The sequence below is a fragment of the Nerophis ophidion genome, linkage group LG15, assembly GCF_033978795.1.
Source record: "Nerophis ophidion isolate RoL-2023_Sa linkage group LG15, RoL_Noph_v1.0, whole genome shotgun sequence".
In the NCBI taxonomy this organism is placed as follows: Eukaryota; Metazoa; Chordata; class Actinopteri; order Syngnathiformes; family Syngnathidae; genus Nerophis; species Nerophis ophidion.
The window spans coordinates 10,925,938-10,950,822 of record NC_084625.1 but is presented as its reverse complement, the minus strand read 5'-3'; the positions used below and the strand labels follow the sequence as shown (position 1 = coordinate 10,950,822).

General features: G+C 37.2%; 2 protein-coding genes across 3 annotated transcripts in view; both read right to left on the bottom strand.

The window, feature by feature from the left end:
* tmprss7 (transmembrane serine protease 7) overlaps positions 1–16,741 on the bottom strand; it is a 32,065-nt gene extending 15,324 nt beyond the window's left edge. Inside the window, exons 1-9 of the mRNA XM_061921505.1 lie at positions 16,609–16,741; positions 9,974–10,178; positions 7,128–7,258; positions 5,294–5,361; positions 5,036–5,229; positions 4,917–4,952; positions 2,400–2,628; positions 2,201–2,325; positions 757–869 (exon numbers count right to left, since the gene is read on the bottom strand). Coding sequence (XP_061777489.1) covers positions 757–869; positions 2,201–2,325; positions 2,400–2,628; positions 4,917–4,952; positions 5,036–5,229; positions 5,294–5,361; positions 7,128–7,258; positions 9,974–10,178; positions 16,609–16,665 — 1,158 coding nt within the window. The 5' untranslated portion in view covers positions 16,666–16,741. The remainder of the gene's footprint in view (positions 1–756; positions 870–2,200; positions 2,326–2,399; positions 2,629–4,916; positions 4,953–5,035; positions 5,230–5,293; positions 5,362–7,127; positions 7,259–9,973; positions 10,179–16,608) is intronic.
* A 106-nt stretch (positions 16,742–16,847) lies between these two features.
* The window catches only part of spata13 (spermatogenesis associated 13), a 94,760-nt gene continuing 86,722 nt past the window's right edge, over positions 16,848–24,885 (bottom strand). For both annotated transcript variants that reach the window (XM_061921501.1, XM_061921502.1), the window contains one exon: positions 16,848–17,347. In XM_061921501.1, the coding sequence (XP_061777485.1) occupies positions 17,148–17,347 (200 nt within the window). In that variant the 3' untranslated portion in view covers positions 16,848–17,147. The remainder of the gene's footprint in view (positions 17,348–24,885) is intronic.

Sequence of the window (24,885 nt, the reverse complement as noted above, 5' to 3'; positions counted from 1 at the left end):
GTGTCAAAAATCCAGAACCATTCCCGGTAATTTAAGACCGAAGAACCTCATTTGCTGGTTCTAAGACCGGATCGATTGCTTCAGTCTTACAGTAATTGACCAAAAATGGGTCTTGTGTTTTGAAGCAACGAAGATTTATGCACTGTATTTGTTTACATCAAATTATGCTGACAAGTAAATTAAACATAAATTTGTGGGCACAATTTGTGTTTAAAAATGTAGTTGGTTGAAATGGATGTGTGAAAGATCAGTGCAAAAAAAAAAATCAAATGCATAAAAATTCAGTGTAAAATATTCAGTGAACAAAAATTCAGTGAGTTCAGTGCGAAAAAAGTGTAAAAAAATTTGGTTTATAAAAATTTAGTGCAAAAATAAAACTCAAGACCCACTTCAGGTAAAAGAAAACTGAAGCACCTCCTTGGCTGCTTCTGAGACATGATCGATTGCTTCAGCCTTAATTTACTGGAACTGGGTCTTAAGTTTTGAAGCAATGAATATTTCTGCACTGAAATTTTTTTATTTTTTTACACCGAATTTATTTGATTATTTTTTTACACAGATTTTATTTTTTAAACACCATTTTGACGAACTGAATTTTTAAATTTCGCTCAATCTTTTATTCGATTAAATTGTCGGCATAATTTGATTAGATTCAGAAAAATTCTAGAGCAAAACATTTCAGTTCCATGAATTCAGTGTCAAAAAAAAAAAGCTTTCGCACTAAAGACCCAAATGAACCTCCACACGCAGGCGTACCTGGAAGGTCCAGGTGCAGGAGCAGTGGGGGGGCATGAGGCTGGGATGGAAGGGGCTGTAGATGTGACCCGTCATGTCGGCTTGGGACTTGGTCTCAATGTGAGACGTGCAGACTGAAAAAGAGGATGAGGACAAATTCCTCTACCATTTTCCTTGATCGGTTTACGAACTTTCAGACGGCATCAAATATGACTGTGTGCCAACTATGTCTTGGTGTAGGAACGCCTCATTCACTCATTCATTTTGTGTCTGGCTGGCAGCCTTTTGCGCTTGCTCGTTTTAATTGTGATGAGAAAAGACTTTTCTGGAAAAAGATGCAGAAGCGGACATACTTGACAGTGAGGGAGAGGACTACCTCTTGTTCAGTGGTACCTCTTTCAAAAGAACACACACGCACGCACACACACACCCTCTTCCTGAGCTGCTCCTTTGCTTATGTCCATGTACTATATATATATATATATATATATATATATATGTCTTGATTGGATTATCCAGAGAATAGTGCTTGAAAACGTGGTAGAGCGCAATATGTGTGTGTGGGAAAAACCACAAGACTACTTCATCTCTACAGAACTGTTTCATGAGGGGTTCCCTCAATCATCAGGGTACAGGCAGGCGTAGGGGCGTGGTGATTGGCTCATGTGTTACCTAGGAGGTTTTTCCGTCTGTGGCAGCATGTTGAAATGATTTCACTGCGCTTGTTGAGGGATGACAGGTCTGGATGATATATAATAAACAGTTTCTCTTTTAAGCATAGGTTGCATCTTTTATTACCACTGTTGTAAGGTGTGCTGGATGCAAGAACTTGCCATGTTATTGAATATTCAATCGCAAGGACACTAACCCATCTGACACGTATGTAGGATTAACCGAAGGTGCGTTTAAAACCAGATGGAATAATCACAAGGCCTCCTTTAGAAACCAGACTTTTCGGAATTCGACAGAACTCAGCAAGCACATTTGGAACCTCAAAGACAATAATGTTGAATATTCAATAACATGGCAAATTCTTGCATCCAGCACACCTTACAACAGTGGTAATAAAAGATGCACCCTATGCTTAAAAGAGAAACTGTTTATTATATATCATCCAGACCTGTCATCCCTCAACAAGCGCAGTGAAATCATTTCAACATGCCGCCACAGACGGAAACACCTCCTAGGTAACACATGAGCCAATCACCACGCCCCTAGCCTGCCTGTACCCACCCACTCTGTGCCCTATATAAACCATTGTATGTGAATGCTTCCATTAAAATCTCCTGATGATTGAGGGAACCCCTCATGAAACAGTTCTGTAGAGATGAAGTAGTCTTGTGATTTTTCCCAGACCTACATACACATATATCTACATATATATATATATATATACGCACATTCATGCATTTATTTGGTGGAATGGCTGGCGTGTGAAAAAGGAGCGTGTTGTCATGTGACATACCTTCCTGCGCCACGGCCTCAAAATGTCCCGTGAAGCTCTTGTGCCCACTGGTCATGGCGAGGGACAGCAGCATGACGTTGGAAGTGGACACCAGGGAGACCACGCCGGACAGCGACTCGCACATCCTAACAGTGCACACGTCGCATTCTGCGTTTTGTCGGACGGTACCAGCCGATAACCGCGTGGTCACGCTACTGACCTGTGCAGGACACGCCCCCTCATGGGCAGCAGGGCGTCGTACACCGTCAGGGCGTCGTTCACGCAGTCGCTGGGCTCGATCCGGAGCGAGTCGACGGTCAGACGGATGAGGAACCCGGCCACGGCGGTGAGCTTCACGTGGCATCGCACGCCGCCCCACGAGGAGAAGACGTTCAGAGGGACGCTCGCGCCGGGGAGGTTGGCGTACAGTTTGTCCACGCACTGAGAGCCTGGAGGCATCATATTGGCAGATCAAAACATCATTATTTATCAGTTGAAGTATTAAATACACTCATTAATATATGTAACCTCTGCCTTGTTTTTAATGAACACTTGGGCCTACTATGCTACTGTATTATAATGTTGGTCGTTATGGTGGTACTTGGAGATCATGGTTTTTTTGAGGTGAACAAAGTTTAAGAATCACTGATCGAGATCAACTTCAGATGAAAATTAGCTACAGGTGGCAAATGGCCACACCCCTGGTCTAGAGATTGAAGTATTGAAAGTAAAAATAATATATATTGATTTAGGACTTATTTAAAACACTTTTATGAATGGGGGCCTTTTTGGATCCCTAAGAGTTTTATTGGGATTTTTTTTAACTGTAATTTCTCCCAAAAATAATAATGAACCAAAATCAAAGACATATTTTATTAAAATATTTAAGGCTACATTTACATCAAATATTCCACTTTGAACATTTAAAAAAAAATAAAAAAATTTAAATTGCATATTTTGTGTTTGTCGTACCAAAAAGAGAGTTTCGGGGAAAAAATGGCAAACATACCAATAGATCTAAAGTTGATCAATAGACATTTAAGTGTGGAAAATAAAAAAATAAGATAAATATATGACTTGACTGGGACCCTTTTGGGTCCCCATGACATTTAGTCTGATTTATTTTTAAACTGTAATTACTCAAAGTATAATCATGAACCAAAATCAATGTTGTTTTGAATTATTGACATATTTATTGATAAAATTACATTTATAATTCCAGTTTGAAATTTTTTTGGGGGAAACATATTCCATATTTTGTGTTTTCCCCATTAAGGAGATTTGAAAAAAATAGCAAACATAAAAAAAAAAAAAAAACTATATCAACGGATGCATCTGAAATTGATTGACGGATATTTAGGCGTTGAAAGTAAAAAAAATATTAAAATATGGCTTATTTGACTTGAATGCTTTTTTATAATTATTATTAACTGTAATTGCTCAAAAAATAATAATGCACCAAAATTAAAGTTATATATTATTAACATATTTAAGGATGCAATTATATAAAATATTCCAATTTGAATTTTAAAACAAAATATTGCATATTTTGTGTTTTTTGTATTAAAAAGAGTTTTGAAAAAAAAAAAAAAATGGCAAACACACCAATAGATCTAAAGTTGATCAATAGATATTTAATGTGGAAAGTAAATATAAATAATAAATATATGACTTATTTGACAGTTTTTTTTTCAAACTGTAATTGTTCAAAGTACAATAATGAACCAAAATCCATGTTGTTATGAATTGACATATTTAACGATACAATTACATCAAATATTCCACTTTGAATTTTTGGGGGGAAACATATTACATATTTTCTGTTTTTCCAATTAAAAAAAAAAAGAGATTTGAGAAATAGGGTAAACATAAAAAAAATTACAACTGTCAATGGATAGATTTGAAATTGATTGACAGCTATTTAAGCATTGAAAGTAAAAAAGAATATTAAAATATGGCTTATTTGACTGGGACCCTTTTGGGTCCCCAGGACCTCAAGTGGGTTTATTGTTTTTTTTTAAACTGTAATTGCTAAAAAAAAAAAAAATAATGTATCAAAATCAATGCTGTTATGAATTATTGACCCATTTAAGGTTACAATTACACAAAATATTCCACTTTGAAAATGTTCAGGAAGAAAATATTGCATATTTGTGTTTTTCAAATTAAAAAGGTTTAAAACAAAACAAAACGGGCATACACATTAAAAACATTAAAACTATGTCAACCGATAGATCTAAAGTTGATCAAAATATATTTAAGTTTTGAAAGTAAAAAAAATAAATTATAAATAAATGACCTATTTGAATGGGACCCTTTTGGGTCCCCAGGACCTTTAAGTGTGATTTTTATAATAATGAACCAAAATCAATCAATGTTGTTATGAATTATTAATCTATTTAACGATACAATTACAAACAGTAAGAATTGGAATCATATGGCCCCATTCCTGGGTGGCGGGGGTTTAATTATTTTGCAATGCAGTCGGCTGAAAACGATGGAAAGCGCCACTCGACATATCAACTGGAAGTGCCACACAACACATTATAAGATATTCAACTTATTCTGCCCTCGTTCGTCATGTTTCATGTGTCAGGTAAACAGCAAAGAATGGGGACATATGAACCCCTTTCCTACTGTAGATATAAATGGAATAAATATATATATTTAAGGGAAATTAATCCCTGGCAACTCAGTGGTTAATCTAATTAAAAATGTGAATATTTGTGTTTCCTACCTGCAGCATTGGACGTGTAATCTGAGCGTAGAACAGCTGCGGAGAAAACAAAAAAATAGTTCAGATCAATAATAAAAACATTAAAAAAAAAGATACTTTCAGTCCTCAAGGTGAGCCACCATTAATGAGGATGGAGTCTATGTCCACAGGTAGTCCCAGCAGGTAGCCCACAGAGGATCGGTTCTTGAGGCTGTTGTGCACGGAGTCCTTGAGGATGACGCCCACGCATTCCTCGCACACCGCCGGGCTCCGGAGATGCGGCACCACAAAGACCATCCAGAAGTGCACCAGCACGCCTCCCTTGTTGTTGGTACTGAGCCACGCGGCACACGTTACAAACACCGTTGTCATCAACCATTGATTAGGATCAAGTCTACCTGAGGTCGGAGATGGTGGCGTGCTTGTACAGGCGGGCCACCGAGGACATCTTGTACACGCTGCTCACCTGCAACACAAAACCACAACAGTATACTGTGCATATCGTACTTGACTCACTAGACCTGCGAGACGTAGTGAGTTTAATAAGGAATTCAATTCACTTTTAAAAGTCAATTTATATGCTGCTACTTTGTCGCCATCTTGTGGACAGAATTAGTATTTCAGACCAATGATCATTTATCATGCTTTGAATGAAACCAGACGCAGCATTTACTTATATGACTGAATGCAAATAACCTTCTCTAGTCATGGTGCAAAAAAAAAAATGCCAACAGACATGGTCATACATAACACAATATAGCACAATTTGTGGATATTATAAAAAAACAGAATTACACCCATGTCGTTGTGGCTTGTGCAGCCCTTTGAGACATTTGTGATAAAGGGATATATAGGTAAACTTTGATTGATTGATTTAAATCCATTACAAAGCATGATGGAAAAAATGCAAAACACTATCACCACACTTATCCATGTTTGGCACATTTTAGCTGCTGACAAAACTTTAAAAGGAGGTTTTCATGGAAGTAAACAAGGTAGGAGTCCAACTTTCACATACTCTTAATATCCAATTATATAAATCACTAGTTATATATTCATTATATAGATACACACATATCTATGTATATATATGTATATATATATATATGCACAATGTATACACATATAAAAAAAAATATATACATATATATATATAAACGTATTTACATACATATATAAAAACATAAATACTGTACATATTTAGAACATACACGCATATATACATAGACACACACACACAAAAAACCAATACATAAAAAACATACATACATAAACACACATACGTATATAATAGATGTATACACATATACGTATATAATACATTTATAGAAATATACAATACATATACGTATATAATACATATATAAACATATACGTATATAATATATATATATATATAAACATATACCTTTATAATACATATATATATAAACAGATGCGTATACAATATATATGTATATAAACATATACGTATATAATACACACATACAATACATATTTATAAACATTTATAATACATATATAAACATATACGTATATAATATATAAACATATACCTTTATAATACATATATATATATATATAAACATACGTTTATAATACATATATATAAACATATGCGTATACAATATATATATATAAACATATACGTATATAATACCTATATATATATAAACATGTTTATAATACATGTATATAAACATATACGTATATAATACATATATAAAAATATACTTATATATACATATACTTATATAATACATATATAAACACATACTTATATATACATATACTTATATAATACATATATATAAACATATACATATATAATACTTATATTCAGTATAAACATATACTTATATAATATGTATATTATACATATATAAACATAAAATACATATACATAAACATATATATTTATACATACATATACTTATATAATACATATATATATATTACATATGTATAAACATACATATATTATACATATACATTACATATACACATATATAGAATACATATATATATGTATACATACATCTACACATATATAGAATACATATATATATATATGTATACATACATATACACATATATAGAATACATATATATATGTATACATACATATATACACATACATACATGCATACACACATAAATTTGGCTTTTGGCCCTCGACCAAATTCTAATCCCAATGGGCAAAAAGTTTGCACAGCCCTGCACTAGACCCACCACTTGCTGGATTTTGTTGGCCATGGAGACAAACTCGTGGGATTCTGCCTGGCGGTACTCTGGGATGAAGTCCATGTTGGCCACACGGAACATGCCGGCAAAGTAGGCGCCGCTGTTGCCTTCTCTTCGAACTGGGGACAGTTTATTAGGTACAACAAAATGTGAACAAACTGAGTTTAAAGCGGTTTAATCAAAAACATTTACATTCTGCTGTTTATTGTATTTGATACTTTGTGAGATGATAAATACAGCAAATGCAATTAGTATGATAATATTTGTTTATTTCATACATTCATAGTTACAATACAATATTTGTTTAACATTCCAGAATGCCCGAAAAGGAGTAGGAAGAAGCAGAGCTACATAATGTATAACAGGAATAATTAACCGTTATCTTTTATATGATTGTGTATTTATTGCTTTTTCTGCACAACATTTTAGTGCAAAATTCAAGTATTTACCCCATGTTTTTTTTAAATGATACATTATTATAATTGTAATTATTAAGAGTACAATTCATTAAAAATGTATTGTTCAATTCGTATTGTATCAGGGCATTCAAATTATTATTGTTTTGTTACGATTAATCACATTTGGATTAATCAGAGGTGATTACTCGCTTGCATAATTAAAATTACGTAACCAAAAGTACACAAATGCCATATTTTTGTCGGAATATTATTTTTTGTGATTAATCACATTAATTACCTTGTTAATTTTGACAGCCTGAATTTGTGTATTTATATTAATATAAATATTAATATTTATTTTAAAGTATTAATTATTTTTTTAACAAAAATTAAACCTATTTAGATATAACAATATACATATTTGTAATTATTATATTTTTAAGTATCGTGGATTTCCTGTAACCCAAAAAACTCAGAGTGATTGAAAATGTTTTTAATATTACACATACGTTTTTATTATATTTATACATTTAAAATTTGGTTGGATTAAGTTACATTAAAAATAAATATTCTGTTTGAAGTCATGCTCGTTTTTAATCTGAAAAAAAAAACAAAAACACACAAATTAAAGTTTGTTATGTTTCAGATAAATAGAAAATACTCCAAAAAATGTGTCATTTGACATATAAGATAAACTTGTTTAAAACTATAAAACCCAATTTCAGTCATCTAACATTTTAATGTATTGATTGGTGAAAACAAGGAAAATGCAAAAACATTTTCATTTTTTTTGTACCAGTCAGACTATATAATTGTGAGATACAGTTATTTTAAATAATTAAACATTTTTAAACTAAAAAAAAAAAAAGGATGTAGATATATCAATATAATATATTTGTAATTTAACGTATGTATTTTTTTAACCATAAAAAAATCTGAATGTCTTATAATACATTTTTATCACCATTTCATTACATTTATATTAAAATATAATACATTAAACCTTGGTTGCATTGTTTTATATTCAAATAAACATTCAGTTTGAATTTATGCTTGTTTTTAATGTGAAATTAACAAAAATTAAAGTTTGTTTATGTCTCCAAAAGTGTGGCGGGTAAACAATTGAAAGAAAACTGGTTCAAAACTATCCATCCATTTCCTACCGCTTATTCCCTTTGGGATCGCTGGTGCCCAGCTCAGCTACAATTGGGCAGAAGGCGTTTACACCCTGGACAAGTCGCCATCTCATCGCAGAGCGGTTCAAAACTATATGGGCCAATTTCAGCCTTTTAACCTTCAAATATTTTTTTTTAAAAGTGCAAGGCAGACTATATAATTTATCTATTTTAAAGAATTAGCGATTTTTTTAACCACAAAACATTATATTGCTATAAATATTAGTATATTTATATGATTTAAAATATTGATTTTAACCGTACACAATTCAAAGTAAAACAAAAATTGAACATTAGATATTTTATTTAATTATATTTACATTACAATGTAGTGCATTTAAATATTCTATTCAAATTAGTGATTGTTTTTAATCTTAAAAACAACACAAATTAAAGTTTGTTGATGTTTCAGATAAATATAAAATGTGGCAAGTGACAAATTATAATAAAAACGTGTTCAAAACTATATCCAATTTCAACCTTCTGACCTTTAAATTCAATAGTCTGTCAAAAAAAGAAAAATTGAACAAAACTTTTTATTTTTTTGGCACGAGGCAGACTATATAATATAAAATGTATTTATTTTAAAATATTAACAATTAACATGTAGACATTATATTAATATGAATATTTTTAATTAACATTGAAAAAATGTTTACCATAACAAAATGAATTGTAATAAAAAATGTATTCAATACTAGACATTAAATTTCATGATCCATCCATCTTTTTCGTATTATTCGATGTCAGGGCACGGGGGCAGCAGCCTAAGCAGCATTTCATGATATTTATATAAAAATATGAACATTCAAAAATGTGTTTCATTATATTATATCTAAGTAAATATTCTGTTTAAATTAGTGTTTGTTTTCAATCTAATAAAACAAACAAAGTCAAAAATAGTCCAAAATTGTGGCGGGTGACACATTAAAAGAAGAATTTAAACAGTATGGCTTAATTTCAACCTTATAACCTTTAATTAATGGGGCGGCATAGCTCGGTTGGTAGAGCGGCCGTGCCAGCAACTTGAGGGTCGCAGGTTTCGATTCCCGCTTCCACCATCCTAGTCACTGCCGTTGTGTCCATGGGCAAGGCACTTTAGATATTGGGTTTCACTATGTAAAGCGCTTTGAGTCACTAGAGAAAAGCGCTATATAAATATAATTCACTTCACTTGAACTGATTAGTCAAAAAAAAAATTCTGAAATTCTTTTTTTATTGGAAGGCAGACGACGTATGAAGCGGGGGGGGTCATACTTACATATAAAGACCCAGAGCAGCGACCACAAGACGACCACCAGCACAAACACCACGGCTGTGATGATGACCGCCAGGTGCTGGATGCTCAGCAGGTGGGCCCACAGCCTGGCGAGGCCTTTGGGCTTGCGCCGGGTCTTCCGGAACTTCCTGCAGAGCTTCTGTAAGGTGTGGTCCACCGTGGACACCTCCACGGACACGCCTGCGACCTACAGACACAGACGCCATCAATATCACAATACATCTCATCTGCCCTTTCGGAGAGACAGGATGGAGAGATGGCATGCAATTCATGACGCTGAAGGAACTGAGGGTCTAAATGTCACCTTCCAACTCACGGTCATTAACATCCCTGCAAAAGATGAATGGACTTCAGTGATGAGGTCATTACTGCTTGAATTACCCTGCAGTGCTCATGTATTATTCATGCCGGGTCATCATATACTGGGCAAGTGGCACTTCATTCCCAGCAAGCAGGCAATGCAAACACTCCCACAGGAGGACCACAAGTATAGGGAGAAACTACGAGCATATTTTTACAATAACTAGTCAAAGAAGCATTTTCTTCTACTAGGAAAACACGATTCGCAAGCATGAATACAAATTTCCTCAATTAGAAAAAAACTATTTGCAAGTATCAAACTGTTCTACAAATAAATAACAATCCATCCATTTCCCACCGCTTCTTCCCTTTCGTGGTCGCGGGGGGCGCTGGCGCCTATCTCAGCTACAATCGGGCGGAAGGCGGGGTACACCCTGGACAAGTCGCCACCTCATCGCAGGGCTAACACAGATAGACAGACAACATTCACACTCACATTCACACACTAGGGCCAATTTAGTGTTGCCAATCAACCTATCCCCAGGTGCATTTTTTTTGGAAGTGGGAGGAAGCCGGAGTACCCGGAGGGAACCCACGCAGTCACGGGGAGAACATGCAAACTCCACACAGAAAGATTCCGAGCCTGGATTTGAACCCAGGACTGCAGGACCTTCGTATTGTGAGGCAGACGCACTAACCCCTCTGCCACCGTGAAGCCCGTGAATAACAATTCACAGGTATATATAGAAAAAAATACCGTATTTTTCAGACTATAAGTCTCAGTTTTTTTCATAGTTTGGCCGGGGGTGCGACTTATACTCAGGAGCGACTTATGAACCAACCTCGTCACGTCCGTTGTGTCCTGAGCAAGACACTTCACCCTTGCTCCTGATGGGTGCTAGTTGGTGCCTTGCATGGCAGCTCCCTCCATCAGTGTGTGAATGTGTGTGTGAATGGGTAAATGTGGAAGTAGTGTCAAAGCGCTTTGAGTACCTTGAAGGTAGAAAAGCGCTATACAAGTACAACCCATTTATCATTTATTTATGTGTGAAATTATTAACACATTACCGTAAAATATCAAATAATATTATTTAGCTCATTCACGTAAGAGACTAGACCATGGGTGTCAAACTCTGGCCCGCCGTGTAATTTCATTTGGCCCTTGAGGCAATATCAATTTAGCATTAGAGCTGGCCCGCCGCTGTAACACCGCATTCACCGCTAATACTCATACTTGCCAACCCTCCTAATTTTCCCGGTAGACTCCCGAAGTTCAGTGCCCCTCATGAAAATCTCCCGGGGCAACCATTCTCCCGAATTTATACCGATTTCCACCTGGACAACTATATTGGGGGCGTGCATTTAAGGCACTGCCTTTAGCGTTCTCTACAACCTGTCGTCACGTCCGCTTTTCCTCCATACTAACAGCGTGTCACATAATATTTGTGGCTTTTACACACACACACACACACACACACACGCACAAGTGAATGCAAGGCATACTTGGTCAACAGCCATACAGGTCACACTGAGTGTGGCCGTATAAACAACTTTAGCACTGTTACAAATATGTGCCACACTGTGAACCCACACCAAACAAGAATGACAAACACATTCCAGGTGAACATCTGCACCGTAACACAACAGAACAAATACCCAGTACCCCTTGCAGCACTAACTCTTCCGGGAAACTTCCAGCAAACTGACCAATAATTATCGTTTTATTCATGCATTTTCTCTTGCTACTTCAAGGCTTGAATGTTTGGTTCATTCATTATTGTTATTTTATTTTCAAATATATTATTAGCCTGTGGAAAAAATTTGATATTTACCTCAGAAGATTGCGAATAGAAAAAAAAGGCATACAATTTTTATTTAAATTTTATTTAATATGCCATTGTTATTTTTTCAATTATTATTTTTATTATTATTTGAAACTGGATTTTGCATGTCACTATAAAGTTATATACGCCTTGCTTGTTCAATATTTAATGCAAAACTTGTTTGGGTCCCTATTAAAAGGTTAATTTGTTCAACCTTGGCCCGCGGCTTTGTTCCGTTTAATATTTTGGCCCACTCTGTATTTGAGTTTGACACCCCTGGACTAGACGTATAAGATTTCATGGGATTTAGAGATTAGGAGTGACAGATTGTTTGGTAAACATATAGCATGTTCTATATGTTATAGTTATTTGAATGACTCTTACCATAATATGTTACGTTAACATACCAGGCACCTTCTCAGTTGGTTATTTATGCCTCATATAACGTACACTTATTCAGCCTGTTGTTCACTATTCTTTATTTATTTTAAATTGCCTCTCAAATGTCTATTCTTGGTGTTGGGTTTTATCAAATAAATTTCCCCCAAAAATGCGACTTATACTCCAGTGTGACTTAAATGTGTATTTTTCCGTCTTTATTATGCATTTTCGGCAGGTGCGACATACTCCGGAGCGACCGAAATATACGGTATTTGATAAAAACAAACAAACTACTTACAATTATCTGTAAGTAAAAAATGATTTGCAAGTATAAACATGATTGTTAATTTTAAAACAAAAAACGATTCACGAGTATAAAGAGAATTTTCTCCAATTAAAAACCAAGTTGCAAGTATGACAATTTTCAGCATGTAAAAACGATTCCAAAGTTAACATTTTTTTCAATAAAAAAACCATATGTAAATTAAATTACTTTCCGCAATTAAAAAAAATAAAAAATATTTGCAAGCCTTAAAACAAATTTCCCCAATTAAAAAACAATTTGCGAGTACCACAATTTTCTGTGAATAAGAAGTATAAAAAATATTTTCTTAAACTACAAAATGTTTTGTGAGGATGAATACAATTTTCTTCAATTATAAAACCATTTTCTTTAATTAAAGAAACAATTCTCAAGAATAAAAATGTTTCTGCAAGTAAAACAAAAATTTGCAAGTATATAAACAATTGTCAACAATCTTCAATCAAAAAATGATTTGCGAGTTTAAAAACTATTTTCTGCAATTAAAAACTAGTTGCAAGTATGACAATTTTCTGCAGGTAAAAACGATTCCAAAGTTAACATTTTTTAAAATAAAAAAAAACATATGTAAATTAAATTACTTTCCGCAATTAAAAAAAATAAAAAATATTTGCAAGTCTTAAAACAAATTTCCCCAATTAAAAAACAATTTGCGAGTACCACAATTTTCTGTGAATAAAAAGTATAAAAAATATTTTCTTAAACTACAAAATGTTTCATGAGGATGAATACAATTTTCTTCAATTATAAAACCATTTTCTTTAATTAAAGAAACAATTCTCAAGAATAAAAATGTTTCTGCAAGTAAAACAAAAATTTACAAGTATATAAACAATTGTCAACAATCTTCAATCAAAAAACGATTTGCGAGTTTAAAAACAATTTTCTGCAATTAAAAATTAGTTGCAAGTAAAACAATTTTCTGCAGGTAAAATAACAATTTGATAATTTTTTTAATTAAAAATCAATACGTAAAAGAAACAACTTTCCACATAAAAAAAAAACAATTCGCAAGCATAAAAACAAATGTCTTCAATTAAAAAAGCTATTTCGTAGTATACCAATTTTCTGCAAATAAAACAAAGATTCACAAGTATGAAAAATATGTTCTTCAATTAAAAAATGTTTCACGGGTATAAAATCTTTTCTCCGATTAGAAAACGATTCACAAGTACGAAAACTAATTTCAATTAAAAAAAACTATTCAGAATTATCAACATTTTTGTAAGTAAAAAAAAGATTTGCAAGTATAAAAACTAATTTCAATTAAAAAAACTATTCAGAAGTATCAACATTTTTGTAAGTAAAAAAAAGATTTGCAAGTATACAAAGAAATTTCTTCAATTAAAGATTCGCAAACATAAAAACTATGCTTGCAAAAAAATGATTCAAAAGTGTAAAAAATGTTTATCTTCAATTAAAAAACGATTTGCAAGTATAAGTTTTCTTTGGTTAAAAAATTATTTGCAAGTATGGCAACAATTTTCTGCAGGTAAAATAACGATTCGATAATTTTTTTTCAATTAAAACAACATTACTTAAATAAAACAACTTTCCACAATAAAAAAAAAATGATTCACAGGTATACCAATTTTCTGCAAATAAAACAAAGATTTGCATGTATAAAAAATATTTTCTTCAATTAAAAAATGATTCACAAGTATAAAAGCAATTTTTTTCAGTTAAAAAAACTATTCAGAAGTATCTACATTTTTTGTAAGGAAAAAAAAAATATTTGCAAGTATAAAATACATTTCTTCAATTAAAGATTTGCAAGCATATAAACTATGCTTGCAAAATTTTTGTATACATTTTTTTATAAACTATGCTTGCAAAAAAAAATATTTAGAAGTGTAAAAAATGTTTCTTCAATCACAAAATTTGTGAATATAAAACAGTTTTCTTGGGTAAAAAAACATATTTGCAAATATGGCAATTTTCTGCAAGTAAAATAACGATTCCAAAGTAAAACAATATTTTCCAATTAAAAACGATATGCAAATAAAACTTTTTTCTGCAATGAAACGACTTGCGAGTATAAAAACAATTTTTTGCCATTAAAAAACATTTGTAAATATTAAAAACATTTTCTGCAGTTAAAAAACAAGTTGCAAGTATAAAAAAAAATTCTGCAGGTGAAGAAGCGATTCACAAGTAAACACTATTTTCTTCCACTAAAAAACAGATTTGCAAGTATAACAATGATTTTCTTCAATTAAAATTTTTTTTTCACAGATAAAAAAAACATACAAATAAATGTATTCAATTAAAAAAGGATTCACAGATAAAAAACGATTTTATTCAATCAATAAACAATTTGCAATAACTATTTTCTTCAATCAAAAACGATTCGCGAGTATCAAAACTATTTTCTTCAATTAAAAAAATGGTTGGTGAGTAAAAAAAGTAACTTATGCCAGTAATATTCCACCCTGCGCGATCCACACACCTGCACTCACAGCAGCCATATTACTCATTCTGCAACAAAACTAGGAGGTTAATTTACAGGTTGAGCTTATTTCCCCTCCTTTCAGTCCGACAGTTTAAGCCCCTTCCTCTTTCTTCTTTGTTATTTTTGGCGGACGGCACCATGCGCAAACAACAGTCGCTTGTATTGACCGATTGATTGCATGTGTGTAGATCGTGCAGAGTGGAATATTACTGCCAGAAGTTTTAACTTAAAAAATCTTTAATTGAATACATTTGTTTTAATACTTACACGTCATTTTATTTTTTTTTGGAAAACTGTTTTTATACGTGTGAATCTTTTTACTTGCAGAATTAGTTTTTTTTACACTTGTTTTAATAGCAGAAGATTGTTTTTCTACTCAAAAATCATTTTCGAATTAAAAATAATTGTTGGGACGGCGTGGCGCAGTGGAAGAGTGGCCGTGCGCAACCCGAGGGTCCCTGGTTCAAATCCCACCTAGTACCAACCTCGTCACGTCCGTTGTGTCCTGAGCAAGACACTTCACCCTTGCTCCTGATGGGTGCTGGTTGGCGCCTTGCATGGCAGCTCCCTCCATCAGTGTGTGAATGTGTGTGTGAATGGGTAAATGTGGAAGTAGTGTCAAAGCGCTTTGAGTACCTTGAAGGTAGAAAAGCGCTATACAAGTACAACCCATTTATTTTGGCCCTAGTGTGTGAATGTTATTGTGAATGTTGTCTGTCTATCTGTGTTGGCCCTGCGATGAGGTGGCGACTTGTCCAGGGTGTACGGCGCCTTCCGCACAAATGCAGCTGAGATCAATCCAGCACCCCCCGCGACCCCGAAAGAGACAAGCGGTAGAAAATGGATGGATGTTTTATACTTGCGAATCGTTTTGCGACTAGGAGCGGTATAGCTCGGTTGGTAGAGTGGCCGTGCCAGCAACTTGAGGGTTCTAGGTTCGATCCCCGCATCCGCCAACCTAGTCACTGCCAATGTGTCCTTGGGCAAGACACTTTACCCACCTGCTCCCAGTGCCACCCACACTGGTTTAAATGTAACTTAGATATTGGGTTTCACTATGTAAAGGGCCTTGAGTCACTAGAGAAAAAGAGCTATATAAATAAAATTCACTTCACACATTTTAATTGAAAATTATTATTTTTTTGAGTTGAATAGATTTTGTTTGTTTTTTACCTGCAAATTTTTTTGGGGTTTAAAACTTTAAAAACATTTTTTTTTAAAACTTGTGAATTGTATTAATTTAGTTAGTTTTTTTAAAACTTGTGAATCGTTGTGCATGAGTAAAAACTAAATATCACTCCATACACAGCATCTGTTATAAAGAAGAGAATGTTCTTACACTGGCAGCGTCGTGTTGAGATGCGTCCACCCCGCCGCTGTCCTCCTCAGAGCCCATGGTGCCGGCATCCCTCACGAAGCCTGCGACCCGTCGGCTGTGAAAAGACACATCCTGAAGTTACGAGGGAGACGCGAGCTCGGCGCCACGCGAACGCAGCCGGCACGCCGCGCATTGCGGGAAACACGACACGGGCGGAGAGGCTCAGGTTACGTTCATCGACTCCGCTGCAAAATGTCTGCTTTAAGAGTACAAGAGTTTTTATTTACAGCGTTAACAGACAGACGTGACGGTGAAAAGGAAGACAAAGACAAAAAGGGTCCAGCCTTTGTGCAATAAAATAAGTCAACATAAAAGCAGAATGTACATCATTGTCACAGTTAACACGAAGGAGGTGGAGTCACGAAGAGAAACGAGGCCTAAGAAGAAGAAGAAGTAAGCAGCATCTTCATCACAGTCAGTATTTTTAACACTACTTTTCATCCAAGGCAGCGTCCGCAACAACACACACAAACTAACGTGTCGGCGCATTCGCGGGACGGCTAGGAAGGGGCGGAGCCTCCTTTCCAAAACAAGGCACCGCGGGTGAAGCTGTGGAGCAGCTGGTAGGGTTTCCTCTTGGGGGGCTCGGCCAGAGAGAAGACCTGCTGCTGAGGCACGCTGGTGGGAATGGTGACGTGGCGCTGGTGAAGCGGGTGGAGGGTCTGGTGATGCGGCGGGACGGAGCCGGAGTAGCCCACAGCTGCGAGTGAATGAAAAGAAGCAGGAGTTAAACGTGACTTACTATTAGGCAAACACTGGACCCCAAAATGTCTCATGAAAAACTATTAATCAAGTTTTCTTCTAGTTACATCTTTTCGTCTTCATTTGTGCGCTTAAAAATACACCATCCATCCATCCATCCATCCACCCATCTTCCGCTTATCCGAGGTCGGGTCGCGGGGGCAGCAGCCTAAGCAGAGAAGACCAGACTTCCCTCTCCCCAGCCACTTCGTCTAGCTCATGGGTGTCAAACTCTGGTCCGCGGGCCAAATTTAAAAACTGTGTAATTTCTCTTGCTCCTTCAAGGCTTGAATGTTTGATTCATTCATTATTGTTATTTTATTTCCAAATTTATTATTAGCCTGTGGAAAATGTTTGTTTTGATATTTGCCTCAGAAGGCTGTTTATTTAAATTGTATATGTGATATGACATTAAGATTTTTTTATTATTATTATCATTATTTGAACCTCGATTATGCATGTCACTATATATATATAAGCCTTGCTTGTTCAATATTCAAAGCAAAACTTGCTTGGGTCCCTATTAAAAGGTTAATTTGTACAACCTTGGCCCGCGGCTCTGTTCAGTTTTAAATTTTGGCCCACTCTGTATTTGAGTTTGACACCCCTGCTCTAGCTCTTCCCGGGCGATCCCGAGGTGTTCCCAGGCCAGCCCATGGACCCCAAAATGTCTCATGAAAAACTATTAATCAAGTTTTCTTCTAGTTACATCTTTTCGTCTTCATTTGTGCGCTTAAAAATACACCATCCATCCATCCATCATCTTCCGCTTATCCGAGGTCGGGTCGCGGGGATAGCAGCCTAAGCAGAGAAGCCCAGACTTCCCTCTCCCCAGCCACTTCGTCTAGCTCATGGGTATCAAACTCTGGCATTAGAGCTGGCCCGTCGGTATTAAACAGCGGCGGTGCTGCCGTAACACCGCATTCACCGCTAATACTCATACTTGCCAACCCTCCCGATGTTCCCGGGAGACTCCCAAAGTTCAGTGCCCCTCCCGAAAATCTCCCGGGGCAACCGAATTTCTGTTGATTCCCACCCGGACAACAACACTGGGCGTGTGCCTTAAAGGCACTGCCTTTAGCATCCTCTACAAACACTCGTCACATCCGCTTTACCTCCATACAAACAGCGTGCCGGCCAAGTCACATGATATAAGTGGCTTGCACACACACACACACACACACACAAGGGAATACAAGCATACTTGGTCAACAGCCATACAGGTCACACTAAGGGTGGCCGTATAAACAACTTTAACAGTGTTGCAAATATGCGCCGCACTGTGAACCCACACCAAACAAGAATGACAAACACATTTTGGGAGAACATCCGCACCGTAACACAACATAGACAGAACAGAAAAAATAGCCAGACACCCTTGCAGCACTAACTCTTTCGGGTATATTTCGATATACACCCCCTGCTACCCTCCCCCCATTTCAACCCCGCCCACTTCATTGTTATTGTATTTTCAAATATTTTAGCTTGTGGAAAAAGTTAAATGTTGATATTTACCTCAGAAGGCTGCAAATAGAAAAGAGGCATTACATTTTTTATTTAAATTTTATTTAACATACCATTGATGTTTTTTCGTTTGTTTTGTGAAAGTTGATTTTGCACTATTAAGTTATATAAGCGTTGTTTGTTCCATATTCAGTGTTAAAGCAAATCAGTGTAGCAAACTGAGCAATAATGAACGTTTTATTGACACACTTTCTCTTGCTCCTTCAAGGCTTGAATGTTTGATTCATTCATTATTGTTATTTTATTTCCAAATGTATTATTAGCCTGTGGAAAATGTTTGTTTTGATATTTGCCTCAGAAGGCTGAAAATACAAAAGAGACATTCAATGTTTATTTAATTTGTATGTGATATCCATCCATCCATCCATCCATCCATCCATTTTCTACCGATTATTCCCTTTTGGGGTCGCTGGCGCCTACCTCAGCTATGACATTAAGATTTTTTAATTATTATTATCATTATTTGAAACTCGATTATGCATGTCACTATATATATAAGCCTTGCTTGTTCAATATTCAATGCAAAACTTGTTTGGGTCCCTATTAAAAGGTTAATTTGTACAACCTTGGCCCGCGGCTTTGTTCAGTTTTAAATTTTGGCCCACTCTGTATTTGAGTTTGACACCTCTGGTCTAGCTCTTCCCGGGGGATCCCGAGGCGTTCCCAGGCCAGCCGGGAGACATAGTCTTCCCAACGTGTCCTGGGTCTTCCCCGTGGCCTCCTACCGGTTGGACGTGCCCTAAACACCTCCCTAGGGAGGCGTTCGGGTGGCATCCTGACCAGATGCCAGAACCACCTCATCTGGCTCCTCTCGATGTGAAGGAGCAGCGGCTTTACTTTGAGTTCCTCCCGGATGGCAGAGCTTCTCACCCTATCTCTAAGGGAGAGCCCCGCCACACGGCGGAGGAAACTCATTTCGGACGCTTGTACCCGTGATCTTATCCTTTCGGTCATGACCCAAAGCTCATGACCATAGGTGAGGATGGGAACGTAGATCGACCGGTAAATTGAGAGCTTTGCCTTCCGGCTCAGCTCCTTCTTCCCCACAACGGATCGATACAACGTCCGCATTACTGAAGACGCCGCACCGATCCTCACGATCCACTCTTCCCTCACTCGTGAACAAGACTCCAAGGTACTTGAACTCCTCCAATTGGGGCAGGGTCTCCTCCCCAACCCGGAGACGGCACTCCACCCTTTTCCGGGCGAGAACCATGGACTCGGACTTGGAGGTGCTGATTCTCATTCCGCTTCACACTCGGCTGCGAACCGATCCAGTGAGAGCTGAAGATCCCGGCCAGATGAAGCCATCAGGACCACATCATCTGCAAAAAGCAGAAACCTAATCCTGCGGCCACCAAAACAGATACCCTCAACACCTTGACTGCGCCTAGAAATTCTGTCCATAAAAGTTATGAACAGAATCGGTGACAAAGGACAGCCTTGGCGGAGTCCAACCCTCACTGGAAACGTGTCCGACTTACTGCCAGCAATGCGGACCAAGCTCTGACACTGATCATACAGGTACGGACCGCCACAATAAGACAGTCCGGTACCCCATACTCTCTGAGCACTCCCCACAGGACTTCCCGAGGGACACGGTCGAATGCCTTCTTTAAGTCCACAAAGCACATGTAGACTGGTTGGGCAAACTCCCATGCACTCTCAAGAACCCTGCCGAGAGTATAGAGCTGGTCCACAGTTCCACGACCACGACGAAAACCACACTGTTCCCCCTCCTTAAAAATACACAAAAATACTTAATCATGATGCTTTGACAGCTCCTCCCTTTCTGTTTTACTGCACACGTGCAGACTGGATTCCGGAACACAGACCAAACCAAACGGCGCTGTTATGAGAGGTTTTATCCAGATGAAGGAGAGTTTTGGTTGATTTTGGCGGCGCCAGTGGACCACATGAGGTGGCGACTTGTCCAGGGTGTACGCTGCCTTCCGCCCGAATGCAGCTAAGGGACAAGCGGTAGGAAATGGATGGATGGATGGACTAGGTCGGTGGTTCTCAACCTTTTTTCAGTGATGTACCGACCCCCTGTGAACATTTTTTTAATTCAAGTACCCCCTAATCAGAGCAAAGAATTTTTGGTCGGAAAAAAGAGATAAAGAAGTAAAATACAGCACGATGTCATCAGTTTCTGATTTCTTAAATTGTATAACAGTGCAAAATATTGCTAATTTTTAGTGGTCTTTCCTGAACTATTTGGAAAAAAAGATATAAAAATAACTGAAAACTTGTTGAAAAATAAACAAGTGATTAAATTATAAATAAGGATTTCTACACATAGAAGTAATCATCAACTTAAAGTGGCCTCTTTGGGGATTGTAATAGAGATCCATCTGGATTCATGAGCTTATTTCTAAACATTTCTTCACAAAAAAAGAAATCTTTAACATCAATATTTATGGAACATGTCCACAAAAAATCTAGCTGTCAACACTGAACACTGCATTGTTGCATTTCTTTCCACAGTTTATGAACTTAAATTCATATTTTGTTGAAGTATTATTCAATAAATATATTTATAAAGGATTTTTGAATTGTTGCTATTTTTAGAATATTTTTGAAAAATCTCACATACCCCTTGGCATACCTTCAAGTACCCACATTTGAGAACCACTGGACTAGCGCATATGACGTCCCACTGACATGATGTCCGCTGTAATATTGGCACTAATATTAGGTCTCTAATGGCTTTGCTGATGTTAAATAGCAGACACTATCAAGAGATGATCTTGGATTGTGCAACAAAGATAACGCTACTACCAAGAATGTATCGGGGCAGAGAAAGACCGGCGGGAGAGCGATTTCAAGGAAGTAGTGTGGAACTATCGAGCTGGTGGCAATTTATTGCTACCACGCAAATCATTTTGATTTGAGCATCAAAAGTCACTTTCTAGTTTAGCAGCAACAGAGCCAAGGCAGCAACGGTCTGAAATTCTACATCTTCGACCTCAAGCCGCAGAGTGAAAGCTGGGGCAATGTTGATCCTTGACTGTCCTTTTATCCGGGTAGTCTCCGTTTTTCGTTTTTTGTCTCCCCGTGACTGCGTAGGTTCCCCCAGGGTATTCCGGCTTCCTCCCACCCCCAAAGACATGCACCTGGGGATAGGTTGATTGGCAACCACACTTGCCAACCCTCCCGATTTTCCCGGAAGACTCCCGAATTTCAGTGCGCTTCCCAAAAATCTCCTGGGGCAATCAATCTTCTGATTTCCACCCGGACAACAACACTGGGGGCGTGCCTTAAAGGGGAACATTATCACCAGACCTATGTAAGCGTCAATATATACCTTGATGTTGCAGAAAAAAGACCATGTATTTTTTTAACCGATTTCCAAACTCTAAATGGGTGAATTTTGGCAAATTAAACGCCTTTCTGTTTATCGCTCTTTTAGCGATGACGTCAGAACGTGACGTCACCGAGGTAACACACTCGCCATATTCATTTTCACATTACAAACGCCGGGTCTCAGCTCTGTTATTTGCCGTTTTTTCGACTATTTTTTGGAACCTTGGAGACATCGTGCCTCGTCGGTGTGTTGTCGGAGGGTGTAACAACACTAACAGGGAGGGATTCAAGTTGCACCACTGGCAAGAAATCTGCCGCCAGACCCCCATTGAATGTACCAAAGTGTCTTCACATTTGACCGACGATGCTAAGGCAGACATGGCACAGAGATGTATAAATACCCTGCAGATGCATTTGCAACGATTAAGTCAACTAAATCACAAAGGTGAGTTTTGTTGATGTTGTTGACTTATGTGCTAATCAGACATATTTGGTCACGGCATGACTGCCAGCTAATCGATGCTAACATGCTACGCTAAACGATGCTAACATGCTATTTACGCTAGCTGTATGTACATTTGAAACTAGATACCCACATTTAATGCGAAACAAACACTTACCAATCGACGGATTTAAGTTGCTCCAGTGTCAAAAGATGCGAAAGTCCTGATCGTTTGGTCCGCACATTTTACCGGCGATGCTAATAAAGCAGCCATGCTATGGGCCACTTCATTAGGTACACCCATGCTATGGCCGAGTAGCGTCAATAGCTATTCGCTCAATAGCTTCAATTTCTTCTTCAATTTAGTTTTCGCTATCTGCCTCCATACTCCGACGATCTGTTTCAATACATGCGTAATCTGTTGAATCGCTAAAGCCGCTGAAATCCGAGTCTGAATCCGAGTTAATGTCGCTATATCTTGCTGTGGTAACCGCCATGTTGTTTGTATTGGCAGCCCTGTATGACGTCACAGGGAAATGGACAGTCGCATCGCAAATAGCGAAAAATCAAGAACTTTAAAGCTTTTTTTAGGGATATCCCGGGAGGTGTAAAATTTTGAAAAGAACTTTGAAAAATAAAACAAACCACTGGGAACTGATTTTTATTGTTTTTAACCCTTTTGAAATTGTGATAATGTTCCCCTTTAAAGACACTGCCTTTAGCATCCTCTACAACCTGTCGTCACCTCTGCATTTCTTACATACAAACAGCGTGCCGGCCCAGTCACATGATATATGCAGCTTTTAAACACACACAAGTGAATGCAAGGCATACTTAGTTAACAGCCATACAGGTCACACTGAGGGTGGCCGTATAAACAACTTTAACAATGTTACAAATATCAATCAATCAATCAATGATTATTTATATAGCCCTAAATCACTAGTGTCTCAAAGGGCTGCACAAACCAAATCAATTTCATTTAAATATGCACCACACTGTGAACCCACACCAAACAAGAATGACAAACACATTTCAGGAGAACACCCACACCGTAACACAACATAAATGGTAAATGGGTTGTACTTGTATCGTGCTTTTCTACCTTTTTAAGGAACTCAAAGCGCTTTGACACGATTTCCAAATTCACCCATTCACACACACATTCACACACTGATGGCGGGAGCTGACATGCACGGCGCTAACCAGGACCCATCAGGAGCAAGGGTGAAGTGTCTTGCTCATGGACACAACAGACGTGACTAAGATGGTAAAAAGTGGGGATTGAACCAGTAACCCTCAGATTGCTGGCACGAACACTCTCCCAACTTTGCCACGCCGTCCCCACATAACATAAACACAACAGAACAAATACCTAGAACCCCTTGCAGCACTAACTCTTCCGGGACGCTACAATATACACCCCCGCTGTCTTTTTAAGCAATGAGGAAAAAGGGAGTGACGTATGCTGTAAAGCAGTCAGCACATTTATAGTCCTCGAAGTTGCTAAGTGCCAAGTGAGAGCGATACAGAGCATGGCACAGGTGTCATTCAACCAGTTGCAACTCCATGTATTATCCCAAAAGTTAAGAAAATATTTTATAAAGGTTGATAAGTTACTTAGGGAAGTAAAACTCGAGGAAACCTGCCACGGAAAAAAAATACAAATATGATGACTTGCTTTATGGCATAAGTCACTTCCCCTTTTCCCACTGCTTAAAGGACAGAAGTCGATGCAAATGTTTATGTGCAAGCGTTCCATTTGTATTGGGAAGTTCCTAGTCGGAATTTTAACTGGAACGTCCATCGTAGCACACAGCTTCTAAAACGTTTAGATCAGGGGTGCCCATTACGTCGATCGCGAGCTACCAGTCGACCGCGGGGGGTGTGTCAGTCGATCTCCAGCCAGGCTTTTAAAAAAAAATAGACCTAAAAATTAGTGATCATCAATCTTCACCAAGACGTCACTTAAATGACATTCACGGTACCGGAGGGTCTTGTGAGATGACGCTGGCTGCTGCAAGATCATTATTATGAAAATATGACCGAGAGGAAGGCGAGAAACACTTTTTATTTCAACAGACTCTCGCGCCGTACCTTCCGTCAAAACTCTAAAGGCTGACTGCACATTTCCTATCTTCACAATAAAAGCCCTGCTTCATGCTGCCTGCGCTAACTAAATACAGAGTCTCAGAAAACTGGCGTGCACAAGCGATCCCTCAGAA